General features: G+C 37.7%; 1 protein-coding gene across 1 annotated transcript in view; it reads right to left on the bottom strand.

Moving 5' to 3' along the window:
- The window catches only part of ACOT12 (acyl-CoA thioesterase 12), a 32,307-nt gene extending 16,931 nt beyond the window's left edge, over positions 1–15,376 (bottom strand). Inside the window, exons 1-6 of the mRNA XM_087927087.1 lie at positions 15,212–15,376; positions 11,607–11,676; positions 7,089–7,149; positions 6,049–6,150; positions 4,934–5,069; positions 2,927–3,089 (exon numbers count right to left, since the gene is read on the bottom strand). Of these exons, the coding sequence (XP_087783213.1) occupies positions 2,927–3,089; positions 4,934–5,069; positions 6,049–6,150; positions 7,089–7,094 (407 nt within the window). The 5' untranslated portion in view covers positions 7,095–7,149; positions 11,607–11,676; positions 15,212–15,376. The remainder of the gene's footprint in view (positions 1–2,926; positions 3,090–4,933; positions 5,070–6,048; positions 6,151–7,088; positions 7,150–11,606; positions 11,677–15,211) is intronic.
- Positions 15,377–15,958: the final 582 nt, after the last annotated feature.

Here is a 15,958-nt window from a genome sequence, read left to right as displayed (position 1 = left end):
ACAGATGATACCAAACCAATCTTATTTCATTCTTCAACATAGTGACTAAATTAGCAGACCAGTGAAATACTGTGGACATAATATGTTTAGATTTCAGCAAGGCATTCGACAAAGTAGACCACAACCTACTTCTTGGTAAGCTAAAAAATGTGGTATAGATAGCACCACCACTAGATGGACTCGCAACTAGCTGAAAAACTGTACTCAACAAGTAGTCCTTAATGGGTCTAAGTCTACATGGAGGGAAGTAAGCAGTGGGGTGCTACAAGGTTCTGTCTTAGGCCCAGTACTCTTCAATAACTTCATTAACAACTTATATGAGGAAATAGAAGGGGAACTTACCAAATTTGCAGATGATACTAAGCTGGCAGGAATAGGTAACACCCAAGAAGATAGGCTCAAGATCCAGATGGATCTTGACAGACTAGAACACTGGGCCGTATCTAACAAAATGAAATTCAATGTAGAGAAAAGTAAAGTCCTACACTTAGGCAAGAAAAACCAAAAGTACACATAGACTGGGTGGAACCAGGCTCAACAGCAGTAACTGTGAGAGGGCCCTTGGAGTCTTAGTGGACAACCAGCTAAATATGAGCCAGCAGTGTGCAGTAGCAGCCAAAAAAAATAATGCAATCCTAAATTGCATTAACAGAGGAATCAAGTGAGATCAAGTGAGGTACTAATACCACTCTATAAAGCCTTAGTAAGACCACACCTGCATCCAGTTTTGTTCACCACAATATAAAAAAGATGTTGAGACTCTAGAAAAGGTACAGAGAAGAGCAACCAGGATAATTAGGGGACTGGAGACTAAAACATATGAAGAATGGTTCTAGGAACTGGGCATGGCTAGTCAACTGAAGAGAAGGACCAGAGGAGATATGAGAACAGTCTTCCAATATTTAAGGGGCTGCCACAGAGAGGAGGGGGTCAATCTATTTTCTAAAGTGCCTGTAGGCCAGACAAGGAATAATGGATGGAAACTGAACAAGGAGAGATTTAACCTGGAAATAAGGAGAAACTTTCTGACAGTGAGAACAATCAACCAATGGAACACCTTGCCCTTGGAAGTTGTGGGAGTGCCATCAGTTGAGACTTTCAAGAAGAGATTGCACTGCCATTTGTCAGAAATGGTGTAGGGTCTCCCGCTTGGGTGGGGGGTTGGACTAGATGACCTACAAGATCCCTTCCAACTCTGATTAATGTAAGTCTGTAGTTATAGCACATTACCAACTATGTTGCTCAGGTTTTTTAAAATTAATCAAGCTTCTTGAAAAATTCTGTGAAATCAAAGTAAAATATTGAACAATAAGGGAATTTGTCAGTAACAAATTCTTAAGCAGTGACTCACATCTGATCACATCAATGATCATACAATCACCTCTTTCTTTGTATTTTTACAAATAATCACCAATCCTTTCATTTATATGTGAAAATAAATCTTCCATTTAGATTTGTTTTAATACATAAATATTCTAATAACATTTGGGCTAAGAACTCAGTGTTTGTATAAGTCCAAAATGTTTAACCTTTGTTTAGCAATGACATTGTTTTGGGCCATTATTTATCCTTAGCGTAACTCAATTACCTCTTTACGATGTACCAGAATTGTTAAATGTGCACAATTATCTGTTTCTAATTAACTGAGCATCATTATAATGCATTCAAATTATTTTGGATTTCATTAAGAATAATTTGCTCCTCCTATTTAAATTGCTAAATATCTAATTTGCAATACTCACAGTTAAGGGCACCACCAGATTAATATCAGACCAGAAGTGAAGGATATATAGGTTTGTCATCTATTTGTTCTTAACATTGTTATTGAAAAATTAAAATGATTTTATTAAAGCAAGACTTCTGTGCTTTCATATAGATCTTATTGTAAAGGATTATTTCCAGATCTAACGTTTGCTTAGTATTACAATAGTTAAAAATGAACAAAGGATAAAATTCCTCATTATGGAAATTGTATTTTATTTGTACAGTAGGAATATTCTTTACAGGTCCCTAAACGGATCAGTCCTCTAGGGCTGATTTTAATGTTGGGGAATTACATAGCAGATGAGAAACTACTCTTTTTTTATAGATGGTATTAGTTCCATCACCTGATAAACTGTGCTAGATTTCATCCATAAACTTTAGATAAACCATTCTGAGTTTACCTTCACTTTGTGTTTTGTGAACAGCCTTTTTTTAAAAAAATAAACGGTCTCTTTTTATTCCTCGCAGTGTGTGGCCATAGCAACTCTGCCACCTTCCAAAGGTCAAATCTAATTGACAAAAGCTTTGTAACAAGGTCATTTATTTCTCAAACAGAATAGACAGTTTTTGGCTGCCATTTAGCAATGTTTCTAATGTATTTCCATAAAATACAGTAGAATTTTAACCCTACAGGTTATGCTTATGCTCCTTTTTTTTTCTTGTTACAAGCATTTAGTTTTTTTCAGCTAAATATGACCCCTGTTTTATCCAATCAGATGTATTACAGATATTGGTGTACATGTTTACATAGAAACATTGCTTTCTTGGGTCTCTGGTGGTTATAATCTTGGATAGATTTACAATTTTAATAAAATGATTTATTTATCTGGCATTGAACCAAAAGCAGTCATTATTGCGAATAAGTTCAGGTTACAAATCAGAACTACATGAATAATGAATGAGAATGACACATCCAGCATCCTGACAATGAATCTGGCCCACTGAAGTGTGAAGGGAATTCTAATAGAAATTCATGTCTCTCACACACAAAGAGGGAGCTGCATGTACCCAGCAATTGGGGGAGAATGATGGAATTCTCTGTGTGATGAGATGAACTTTCAGTGAGACACTCCCTCATCTTATTTTTTCCCTGGTAACCATTATTTCTCACTAAATGTGTTTGACAATATCTAATACAGAAGAAAGTTCTATGAGAAGGCACCTTGCTGAAATAGTAGCCACTGTTTCCATCCAAGCCATAATTTGACCACCAAATGTATTTTCTTGATGATTGGCATGAGGAGGCAGGACAAGTTCAGTGCTCTGCACATGAGTGCAATCAGTGTAAACCACATCTTCCACTTTACTGCAAACATGGTCTAGATCTAGAACATATGACCCTGGTGTTAGGACAATTGCCAAGCAATCCAAGTACACTTACATTTCAACTGAAGTTACAATGTTTTATCCTAGCACAGCTTTTCTGAAATTCATAAACATCAATAAGATTTGTAGTGCATTAGAAAAATCCTATCACTCCCAAATTTTTTTAGAGTAGACATTTCTTATGTGGACTATTATTACAGGAAGTCTTCTGGTTATGAAGGCAATTGGAACTGCAATTTCTGTTGCTAAACAATGCTTCTGCAGAGCACAATACCACATGACCGCTTCACTTAGCAACAGTAATTCTGTAGCCCAGGCTTCTGTCATAACTCCAAGACTATAGAGGTTGTTCAGTAGGAAGAGACAGGATCTCCAGACAATCAAGCTAGCAAGTGAAAGCTGTGGGTGAGAGCTATGGGCAAGTGGGGCTTGCTGTGTTCAGGTGAGGACTGCCGATGGCAGGGCCTTTGGAGCATGGGAGGGTGTTGTGATGGATACCAAGGACAGGCATTTTGGAGCTCAGGCAGAAAAACAGCACCAATGAAACTTAGAAATCATAATCACGTGATCACAGCTCACTGTTACTTCACAATTACCAGCCAGGCAATGAGCACCCATATCACACTCATGTGATTATGGAGATCCTGTAATGGTTGGAACTGCAAGAGTTGGTTGTAGGTCCCCTATGTTCAGCACTCTCACAACTTTGAAGGGTGACTGAATAACCCAAAGACTCTCTGTATTGATTCTGATCTCTAAAGAAATCATGCTTTAGAAACTAAATTGATTAGTTAGAATTTTAGTAGTATTTAAATATAGTTTAGTGATAAAATTGGAAAGAAAATATGGTATCTTTCTATTATCAGGAAGGAACATATTCCTATTAAATGTGTACATTTTTGTTTTAAATGCCAGCCAGGCTAATCCATCACATGATTCTACTTGACCTAAATTAAGCCTTTGGCTTCTGCCCCAGTTTCATTAGTTTTATAATCCCAACGCTGTAGTTGGATCCACCTGACTGCCTTGCATTTTGGACTCACTTATCAGCCTGTTAAATTAGTAATTTCCACATGTAATTGAGCCTTGCTTCTTTTCTCTCATTTTGAACAAAGCAATCTTAGCATTTGATAAATTCAACCTTTACCTACTTTTATTAGGACGGACCCAATGCTTGTTTCAATAATATTCTCTTAAAAGTGAAGACCTGAAAATACATAAGCTGCTTTCTAGAGATATGCCTTGTATAAACAAAGTGTGTATGAGGGAATGGGGTGATTCTGTAAGTTGAAAGTATGGTTCTATCGTTTGCCTTGATTCTGTTTCAATGCATGTATTAATTATGAGTTCAGAAAGATGTTGATGTCAGAGTATGGAAACAAAACAATATGCAGTTGCATTGTTCCATTACATAATACATTCAAAAGGGGAGGGGCCTGTGGGTGTGATGTGTAATAAACGTGTATGAGAATTTTAAAAAATAGAGATGGCATTAAAAAAAGAAAAATGCCAATAATCTGAAGAGAAATTATAGGACACCCATGTTCATTAATAACATTTGTTATGCTATTACCAGACATTTTCTGAACTACTAGAGAAAACAATAAGCTGATGGCAAGCTTGTCTATATTGCTCCTAGTTTTTGGAGACCTAAATATCACTTCACAGAAGAGCACATTTCCTTTATATCTTTTCATATTTTATATTTTTCATAAATGATACATTACACAATGCTGTGAGTTCCCAGGGCTTTTTCATTCAAACAATGCAGCCAAGGAAACATTGCAACTTCTCCCCATTGCGGAGAATTGGTAATGAGGAACATCACATTTGTTTTACTGACCATCATCCATGCAACATTTATCCATTAGATCATTAAATACACGTTCATGATCCAGTCGAATTTTTCTTCGCTCAGCAGCCAGGGCGTGCTCTATGAAATCTTGCTCAGTGAGAAGCTTGACTGGCTTTAGGTTAATCTAAATATTTTTTTAAAAAAAACAGTATCAGCAAGTCATAGTAAAATTGTATCATGAACCCATTAACAGTTAAAAAAAATCTTTCTGCCACATCTGTAGTAAACTAGTAAAGCTAAGTTAGTAAATAATACTAACCTAAAATTTTTACTAACCTAAACCCTAATAATTATTTAATAAACAATTTCTCATAATTTATACAATATTCTAAACATGAAAACAAAAATCATGTGAGATTAGCTTTTATGGAGAAAAAAACTAGAAATGCAAGATTCGTGGGATTATTCTACATGTTTAAACTCTACAACTCAGTAGGGTCTACAAGGTCTTTAAACAGGTACTCAATTATTGCACTTAGTTTTCAATGATCCTCCTCAGCTTTAGGGTACAGGTGATCTCCCTAACTACATCTTTGCAATAAATGGAAGCTATGGAGATGTGAACAGACCTTGAATTCATTCAATTGCCTTCCCAGATTTGCTCCAGGTGATTTTTTCTGTGCTGTAGTGCAATGCTAGAGATTTTTAGAGATATCCAGGTAGACAAGAAAATGTAATTGCATTTCCATTCTTTAAACAAAATCTAGCAGCACGTATTGTTAATTGTATATTGTCCTAAACATTCTACATTACCAAGATCATTGGCAACAGTATATGTGAAAATGTACTGTTTTTTAAAAAATCAAAATTTAAATAGGGTAGCTTAGGAACAATGCTAATAATATCGGCAAGCAAAATAAATGTTTGATATTAGTGAATTATAAAAATACATTATTTCCAAAAAGGAATTGCTGAAAGTAATACAAGGAGCAAGAAAATGTTGAGAAAAGTACAATGAAGTTATTACTCAGAAATAAAATATAAAATTTTTCATTCTTTTATTGTCAATATGAAAAAAGGGAAACAGTAAATAATAATGGCTTTCTGGCAAGTTCACAAAATTAGAGAACAGAAACATTAGAAGTTTTCAATGAAATGTTTACCTTTTCTCTTCCTACTGGTCTTGCAACGTATGTAGAGAAAGCCACACAAATTAGTTTTTGGACATCAGTTAAAGGGTCCTGTAATGTAACGCTGACACCAACCTATGTGCAAATAACAAAGACGTTGTTGAATTCTAGGCAATTATATAATTGTGAACAAATGCATTAGTAACAACTATTCTTTTCATCTTAATTAAAATAAGAAGCTCTACCCTTTTCATGTATATATCATAACCCCAAGCGACTGAGCAGCACTATTAGGATCCCCAACCCAATCCAGACACCTGATGATTTTATGATCCCCATGGGAATCCTCAGCTGTCACCTTCTTCTCGCTCACCAATGCTGCCGGTCGGAACTCTCAGTATGGTGGTTGTGTATGGAACTTAGTAGGTGGCTGTGATGGGGATGTGAAAAAGGGAAGCCCCCACTGTGCACTGTGTCCACTTGCTCACTTGCCTGCCCACCCACCCGACTCTCCTTGCTTGCTTGTCGCTTGCCTGGGCACCCTTATCAGGTTGTCTCCGCAATGAACTGGCCACGTTCAATTGTTCTGCAACAACTTGGCAGCAATGAGTTGGCAGAGGTATCTTGGTGGTGGTGAGGGGCCACCCCAACCTGGCCGCTCCCAGTTGGCCATGCTGAGTTGACCCATTCCATGCTGGAATTGTCACTGCTAAACGGGACTTTCACATGATATCTAGACATTTGTATTTATTACAGTAATTCAATTTATTTATTTAATCTTTATCACATCTTTTATTAGAGATCTACTGCTGCAGCCTCTTAATTTTAATTGCACAAACAAGTCTTTATAGGACATTGAGCTGAGAATGACTGACACAGAGTCACTTATAGACTAACTTCAGTTAGTATCTAATATAATGCTGAATTTGGAAAATAAATCTATTAAGAGTATGCAAATGAATGAAGAAAAAGCCATCTGTGATGGAATTTGCATGAATTCATTTCTTTACTTGCTTCATCCTGCCTAAATAATAAAATACAGTATTTCAACTTAAATAAATACTATCTCTTACCTCCATACTGGTAGTGAATGCCCTGTTTACCTTTGCTGTAATGCTGATAATTTGTCCAACTCTGTTTAAAAAAAAGACACATATAATTATAAAACACATAATTTTATGTGTTTCGTAATATGCCGAAACTCTAATGTACACCTATGTTTTGAAAATAACTGATATATAAATTATATAATTTCAAATATCCTGTCTTATTATTATGGCCACAAGTGAATGGGGAGGAGGAAAAGACTATGGATCTCAAAAGATAAAGGATTTTTTCTGCGCCAAAGTTTTTGCCCTTTTTCCTTAAATGTCAGTGACAGGGATACTGGCCAGGCAAACTCATTTCACAATTAGTCGTACTTGAAGAAAGAACTTATGAGGGAGCCTTTAAATCTGAAACTAGGATTCAATTAATATTCAGAACTGTCCACATAACAACTCCATGTCTGATTGTTTTGTCCCTTTTAGCTTAATGTCATGAAGACTGACTGGCAACACCTCTCCAAAACCTTAAGATTTTCCACTTAGCATACTGTTTGTTTTAGCTGGGACCAGTTTTGTGGGAGACAATTTTTCCAAGGAACAGGGAGTGGGGGATGGTTTCAGTTTTGTGCGCTCATCTGCTGCTCACCTCCAGCTGTACGGCCCAGTTCCTAATAGGGCACAGATCAGTACCAATCCCTTGTGGCATGGAGGTTGGGTCCCCTGTCCTAGCAATTGAACCTAGCAGCCTTTGCAAACTTCTGATTGTTTACCAAGCCAGACCATTAGTCAATTCAGCGTTTCAATCAGAAGTACTTTGCTTCACTTCGGGAAGGTAGGAAGTAACTTCAGGACCTTGTTGAAGGATGCTTCAACAAAGGATTCTGTCATTTTCTAGACAATTAGTATCACTTAAGGAACATTGCTTTTGTTCTCTAGAACCTTGGATCTCCAAAGAATGCCTTATCAGAACACACTACATAAATCCTATTTAAATAATTATGATACTCTATCCAATGATATTCTGTGTGTGTTCATAATCCAATTTCTTTGTAGATATTTTTTTATTTAAAATCAGAGACCAAAGAGACAGATTTAAAAAATTGACCACAATACCAAATTCAATCCCAGTGCTTTCTAATGATGATCACTGTTGAAAAGAGTTTATCTATTTACAAGAAAACACTGGATGGATCTAATTAAACATGCACTATCTCTTCGGCAGGTCATCCTAAATACTTAGGAAGTATTATTAACCCTGAGGGCTATTTGTTTCAATGTTGGGAGTGTATTGCTTGCTTTCATCACAACAAAAGTGCAAGTTTTTTAACACAGACCTTGGGAATTAGAATGCAAGGAACATTGCCCTGTCACAGACCACTGCATTTTCATTTGTAACTTATGAGAAACTTTTGAATGTAGCAGTCTGAGAGCTCTTGCTTAGGAACAAATGCAAAAAGAGGAAAAGAGTCTAAAGTACAAATATTTGTGTAATAAAAATGTAAGAATAGGAAATGATTGTATAATGTAGGTGAAAAGGCCCTAATTATTTTCTCTGTTCTCTGAAAGGTTGAAAATTCCACGTTCCAAAGATACCAAATATAGCTATCCTATATACAAAATAGTACATAATTGGTCTAAATATTATACTGTACCCAATTTGCAACATGTATTGTGTTCATTTTTCTTGTGAAAAAGCATTATTGAGTAGGATTCAGTTCAGTGGGATTCAATTTTTTTACTACCAGTTTTGTGGGCGTGGCTTTGTGGGCATGGCTTTGTGGGCGTGGCAGGGGAAGGACAGTGTAAAATCTTCAGTCAGAGGTGGTATTTGCCAGTTCTCCAAACTACTTAAAATTTCTGCTACCAGTTCTCCAGAACTGGTCAGAACCTGCTGAATACCACCTCTGATTCAGTTGTCCTGAGAATTTAGTAATCTAATTATTTTTCAAATTTCTGAACCACCATCACCTTTAGAGAGGGATTCTGGGCAATGTACAATAAAGTATTAAGATATAAAAACAGTACATAAAAGTTTAAAAAATTGAAAAGAAGCAAGGATGATAAAACAGTTAAAATTCCTTAAAATTGCTAGCCACAGCTGCGCTCCCCATGCAAGGCCATAGTGCCATGTTTTAAGTCCTTTTCAGAAGGCCAGGAGAGTGGGAACCTGCCTTACTTTCAGGGGAAGAATATTACACAGGGTGGGGGCAATTGAAGAGAAAACTCTCTTCCTTATAATTCACTTTTTCAGAAATCTAAATTAAAGAACACACCTGTAATTTATACAGAAAAAAAAATCCCTGTTTTGGAACATCTTTTTCTTATGTTGTTGGCAAATCCACCTGCCAAGGAATCTTGGAAATTAATTGAAATACATCACTATTGTCCTTTTAATCCATACAAATGGTTTACAATTTGGAATGTAATCTTGGACTTTTGGTTAAGATCAAATGTAGCATGTAGCGAATGCTCTGTTTTTGAACATTTCGTTATTTTCCCACCTAGCATCAAACTGAACTGCAGCCACAAACCTTTAAGTGTTGAATTTTGTGGAACATTTTTAAAATTTGTTCTCATTTTCTTTCTCTAAAGGTAATTATGCACAGCAGTGCTGCTGGGGTATTTCATCTTAGGTTCAATGAAATTGGAAATGTCAAAATAACTGAATCAGCCCTTTCCCCTTTCAAATGGACTGTAGTGCTACACCTGCTGATTCTTCTCTGCAGATGTCTCTCCCAGCCCAGTTTGTTTCTCATTTCAAACCATTTGGAGGAAATCAACTGGAGACCATTTACAGGAAAATAACAGAAAATGAAAAGTTTCTTCCTTTGTTCAGGACATGAAAGGAAGCAACTATTCCTTGAACAACCACTTTATAAATTCATTAAGCATGTACAAGAAATGACTTTTTAATTTATCAATAATGTTCATTATCAGATCAAAAAATTAAGAATTAAGTATCTTTTTAAAAATAATTTAAATTTAATGTTTAAGAATCAAACTGTAAGAAACAAATTAATTTGCAACTCTCAGGTTTTCATAGCAAATGCTTTATTTAATGTTAAGAGTAGAAAAGATCAATATATCTATAGAAATTTAAATTTTCTATTTTCTTATAGTGCTTTTGCAATGAATCATATTTCCAAAGTGCCAGTTAGGATTTCTGTGTTTATATATTGTCAGTGTCTGGCTTCAACAACGCTGCTGACGAAATAAAGCCCGACACGTCGCTGTGGTTGGGGGAGAGCTATCTACCTGGAAGGTCCTAAATCAATGTTGATGCCAGCCAACGAAGCCAGGCGTAACCACCCCTCTCCACTTTGGTGCGACCGGCTGGGAAACTGCCTTATCAGTTGTTCGGTGTTTTGCAAAGCTCTAAGCAAAACGCCTCCCACTCTTACCAGCCGGGAAATACCTCGGGATGTCATTTCAGCTGGTCAGCATTCCACATAGGGGATATTGAATGGATCGGGGTGGAAGGACGACACTCAGGGAGGGGGAAGGTGTTATAGAGGGGGTTGGGTGGTAGCGCGCAAGATTGCTATAGATGGATGTTGGGTGTTTTGCTAAGGGCGGATGTTAGCTAATTAATGGGGGGTGTGTGAACGGGAAATATAAACAGCGCTGAGAGGCAGACGCTCTCAGCACTGGCTTTACTCGGACTTTTCATTTGTTGCTGCTGTTGGAGGAGGCCAAAATAAACACACATTGCTACATCAAGACTGTGAGTGAAGTGTTTTATTGAACCAGTTTCAATGACCTCCCATAAGATCTGACAGTCAGGCTCCGAGTTCGCTACGGAACCAGTCAGCTTGGAACACACCTCGCAGCAAGTCAGCTGGCAGTGGAGAATATCACCTTACCTCTGTTGACGCCGGATCTATATTGTTGCTTGTGTGCTAGCTGATGGTGTTGAAGGTTGCTTTAGAATGACTCAGCAGAGCTGTGAGCTGCAAGATGGATTCTGAAGCAACTGCAGGCTGCAGGATGAATTCTGAAACAACTGTGGGCTTAAGGATGGATTCTGAAACACCTGCGGGGCTGGAAATGGCTCTTTTCATGTATTGTTGTGGTGCATATTGTTAGAGGGGGTTGGGGCACATATAGGTGGTAATTAAGCATTGAGTTAAGACATGGTGAAGGTGGCACCAGGTAGGGATCAGTTAGTGAGGGTCGGAATAGGTTAGGGATGAAGACATATTATAGGGTTAATAGCATTTAGAGGTAATAGGTTAGGCGTGGCCAGAACTAAAACTGTGCATAGGCCTGGGTGTGGTGGGGTGTGTCTTATGATAATGATAATAAAAGGAAAGAGAGCAAACTCAAACCCAATGCTAACCTTGCCTGGCTTTTAGCCATTCTTGCCTGATTAGAGTATTTGTTGTTTGCTGAGATATTGAATAAACCATCACTGTCCTAAAGAGGAGCCGGAGTTTGGATTCATTTAAAGGCAAATCTTCAATACTCAAGGACTGGCTGAGATATATTCTGATTAAAACTATTAAATAACACACTAGAGTAAGGTTTGATAAAAGTAAGATGTACCTGGCTGTCTCTTCAAATTGTATGTCATCCACTGATGCTGTTACACAGGGAATGCCAGCATGTTTTTCAGCTTAGAAGAAAATAGAGTTTATTGGAGGTAAAATTAAAAACTGGGGGGAAAACAGCATCCATTAGCTTTTAAGCAAGATTATTTGATTATCTTAAGTTATTTTTAGAATAGATATTGAAGAACGTGTTGTTGCATGATTGCCCATTATAAAATAATCCAGTGCCAAAATGTAGCATTCAACTTTCATGAGAGTAACTCATTGAGGCATCTCTGCACAGACATACCAAGAACTGTGCAATTATGACTGTATGGTAAAATTTAAAAAGGATGTAATGTTTGTACAATACTAATGTTAAAATTATGAAGAAACTGTTCATACCCTTGCAACTCAGATAAAATGACCAGTAGACTGAATAATGATAATTTCTGCCTTTTTTTTTCTCTTGGTGCAGTTTACATAAAAATTTGCATGGAAAACCAGCTCCTAATGTGTGAGTTCCCTGACTGCTGATAAAGGAATAAACTTCCTTCTTCCAAGTCAGACAACTGCCTTACTTATTACAGCATTACATTTCAGAAGCCTTATCTGTGCTCTGAGATAACAGGGTTGAACCCGGGAACTGATATGGAAAAAACACACCTTCACCTGTCATTGTGCTATGCTTCTTTTTTATTCATTAAATAGCTAAGATTGATCCAACAGCACACACATACAATAAGCAAATACAAAAAATGCACTTCTCTTTGCTTGGAAAAAAATACAGTCCTGTTCCTTGCCATATTTTTGTTATGATTTTTAAATTATCTTATATTCTAATTTCAATTCATTCAATGGAGTGCTTTAGAGAATGCTTCCTTCCATTTCTAGGTTCCCAGAAAACATTAGTTATGATAGATAGATAACTATAATTTTCTCTTCAAAACCAGAATTGAGTAAGAAAGAATACTTAAAAGGGTTGACTTTATTGCACCCAAGGACACCTAAATACTAATAGTCAAAAACAATGTTTTTGGGAAGTGATTTACAATGTTTAAATCATGTACTGTATTGCACAAATTACTGTAAAATTGGATAAGCAATTTAAATATTACACAATTTTTAAACATTTAAATGAGGTATTGCCTTGGAAGGCAGAGTAGAATAAATCAGGAACACGTAAGACAATTATGAAATCATAAAAGAACAACCAGCATTAAAACTGTTGTATAGGAAAATCCTTCCCTCCATTCTGCTTAAAGTAGAAATTTAGAATGCCTATTGTATAAGTCCTTAGAAACATACAAATTCAAGTTTGCAAAGGATTACTGGGGGACTTTCATTGGAACACTTGCTAATTGGAACTCCTGCTTAGGAGTACAAATGAACTTGCACTCAGTTAAAGCTTCTTTTTATAAGGTCCCGCTCAGCTTTTGTAAACATCTCTCTCCAAAGGAGTAGAAATTCTTGGTTAGATAAAGTCTGATCCAACCAACCAATTATAAATCTACCTTATGTAACTTTTTAGATAAATATTTGTACGTAATATTACTTCTTAGCGTAACAGTTGGAAGGGACTTTGGAGATCTTCTAGTCCACCCCCCTGTTCAGGCTGGAAACCCTAAACTATTTTAGACAAATGGTTGTCTAATCTTTTCTTAAAAACTTCACAGTGTTGAAGCATTCACAACTTCTGGAGGCAAGTTGTTCCACTGATTGTGGTTTGACATCTGAGGAGCTAGAAGAATTTTTAATTTGCATACTAGAAGGGAAAGGAACCTTATATAGTAACAGTTAAATTCTCAATTTGAGATGGCAGGTTGATTCTGGATCATGTTTAGCCTATCAAAGAGAAGAATTGGGGGGTGGGGTCACATCATAACTGTCTTCTAGTACTTGAGGGGCTGTCACAAAGAAAAAGGGTCTACTCTCCAAAGCACCAGAGGGGAGGACAAGAAGCAATGGGTGGAAACGTATTACAGTAATATCCAACCTAAAAGTAAGGAGAAATTTTCTGACAATGAGAACAATTAATCAATGGAATAGCTTGCCTCCCTGAGTTGTGAGTGCTTCATCACTGAAGGTTTTCAAAAACAGACTGAACAAACATTTGACCTGTCTTGCACCGGATATTGGACTAGAACAGCTCAAGGTCCCTTCTAACCCTATGACTCTATGTTCTATGAAGTATTTTATTATGTTTTATAAAGCCTACAACGCATAAACACCTTAAAATTGCAATGTAAGCTCAAAGCAGCAGCTTAGAGTAGATATAAGCAAAAATCTACTGAATAATTGTGTGTAAGATCAAAACCAAGTAATTCAAAGAATTTTTTTTCAAATAGAGCTAGAAACTGGAATTGGTGGATTTGTACTAAAAATATCCCCAAAACAAAGAAAAAATATTAAAAAAATAATTGTCAAAAAGGCTTATTACTGGTATTCTTGATTTCCTTCTAAATTGTTATAATAGTTAGATTACATATCAGTTTAAAGAAACAGCCATAAAATTAACATACAATTGGCATTCTGCAATTTAGAATGGGGGCCTATGCAGAGTCAAAAAAGTCAAGAAGTAGAAAACATTTTTGAATTATTATCCTTTGAATTATTATGATGGGTTGCATAGTCAGCCAGCAGTTTAGTCTGGATTTGGCATTTGTTTTAATCCACTATCAAGTCCTTCCTAAGAACCTGGGGTACGCAGATGTTTCTATTTAATAGTATTAAAGGTGTTGTCACAGGATGTAAGCTGTTCCTAGCAAAACTGCTTTTTGCAATTTATTGATGGTGATTTTGTCAAATATGCCCTGGGCTAGAAAAGTGGGAGATCATGTATTCAAGTCCCATCTTTGCCATGAAAGCCAGTTGAATGACTTTGAGTGACTCATGTATAGTAACGATTAAGGATCAAAGTTGCAAAGTAGTATTCTGTAAATATCAGCAGGTAAACTTATTGTTGCTGGTTTCTTAAAAGTCTATTGAAAAATACTGTTTCCTTTTACAGTATAGAACTTTCTTTAGTCCATCTATTATTTCATGAATCCAACTGTAAATTATTATTTGGATTGCCCAGAAAATTATCAGGGGCTTTATACTGCATATTCCAGGATGGGTGGGTGGGTAGATAGGTAAATTTACATTAATGGTAAACTTACAAATAACTACCATAAGGGAAAGACTGAAGAATTACTGACAAACCCCCGCTTAAAATGTATGAAAAAACAGTGCCACTATCCACATGAATTTAAACAAGATTCCCTTTAACTAACTAATAAGAAGGAGAAAAAAAGAGATTATATCAGTGCTTCTTAGCTTCGTTTTTCCAGAATTCTGGGACTTGAAGTCCACGCATCTTAAAGCTGCAAAGCCAAAGTTGGGAAATGCTGGATTAAACAATAGCAGTTTGCTTTCCTTTCTGATCCCGCTGTTTTATTTGATGACTGCAACAGATGCCTTTTCTGCTGTGTTCCTCTCCCGCCTCCCCACTGAGCCCACCGGTCTTGCAGCTGCTGAAGGACCCCGGCGACCCCACTGATGAGGTCCTCCAGGCTTGTCGCTCTAAGAAGGAGGTGCCCCACGAGAGAGGAAAAAAAAAGGGGGGGCTCGCGCGCTTACCGGCCAGGCACGCCGTGGTATCGATTCACTTGAGGAGCTGGCCGGGGCTGAGGTCGCCGAGGTGGTTCGTGTGAGCGGGAAGGAGGGTCTGGCACATGTGCACGTGCGCGATCGCCATGGTACCGTCTCCCTCGTCGGCGAGCGTCCCTTTGGCGCGGCGCCTGCGAGGGCAGGGCCCGTCCGGAGTTTCGCATTCCCTCCCCCGGGTGCTGTGGCGCTCAGGCGTGATGAGATGTGCCCCAGCGCGCTCCTGCGCCTCTTAAGCAAGCCGGGCGCACCGTCCAACTCGGCTCTTCGCTTTTGCCACGGGTGGAAGGAGTGCGGCAGTTTCACCTTTCCCCTCCTTCTCAAGCTGTAGCGGGTGGCCGCGGGCGAGGTGTGGCTGCGTCGCTTCAGCGCCTACGAAATAATTAGAACGAGAACTAGCGAGGTGAGGGCGCATCGTGGAAGCCGGTCGATTTCAGCTACCGCGCGGCGTGACTGGAGTTGTCTTCTCCAACCCGGCGCCTTTCAAGTCTGTTCCAATGCCTGTTAGCACAACTCCCAATGCAGGCTGGATAATAGTAACAGAATAACAGAGTTGGAAAGGGATCTTGGAGGTCTTCTAGTTCAGGCAGGAAACCCTATATACCATTTCAGACAAATGCAATCTCTTCTTAAAAACTTCCAGTATTGGAGAATTCACAACTTCTGGAGGCAAGTTGTTCCACTGATTAATTGTTCTCACTGTCAGGAAATTCCTTCTTA

Source organism: Pseudonaja textilis, chromosome 2 (assembly GCF_049901715.1).
Source record: "Pseudonaja textilis isolate UNSWEBS1 chromosome 2, rPseTex1.2, whole genome shotgun sequence".
Taxonomy (NCBI): Eukaryota; Metazoa; Chordata; class Lepidosauria; order Squamata; family Elapidae; genus Pseudonaja; species Pseudonaja textilis.
The sequence above is the reverse complement of the archived record's forward strand: the minus strand, read 5'-3'. Positions and strand labels throughout refer to the sequence as shown.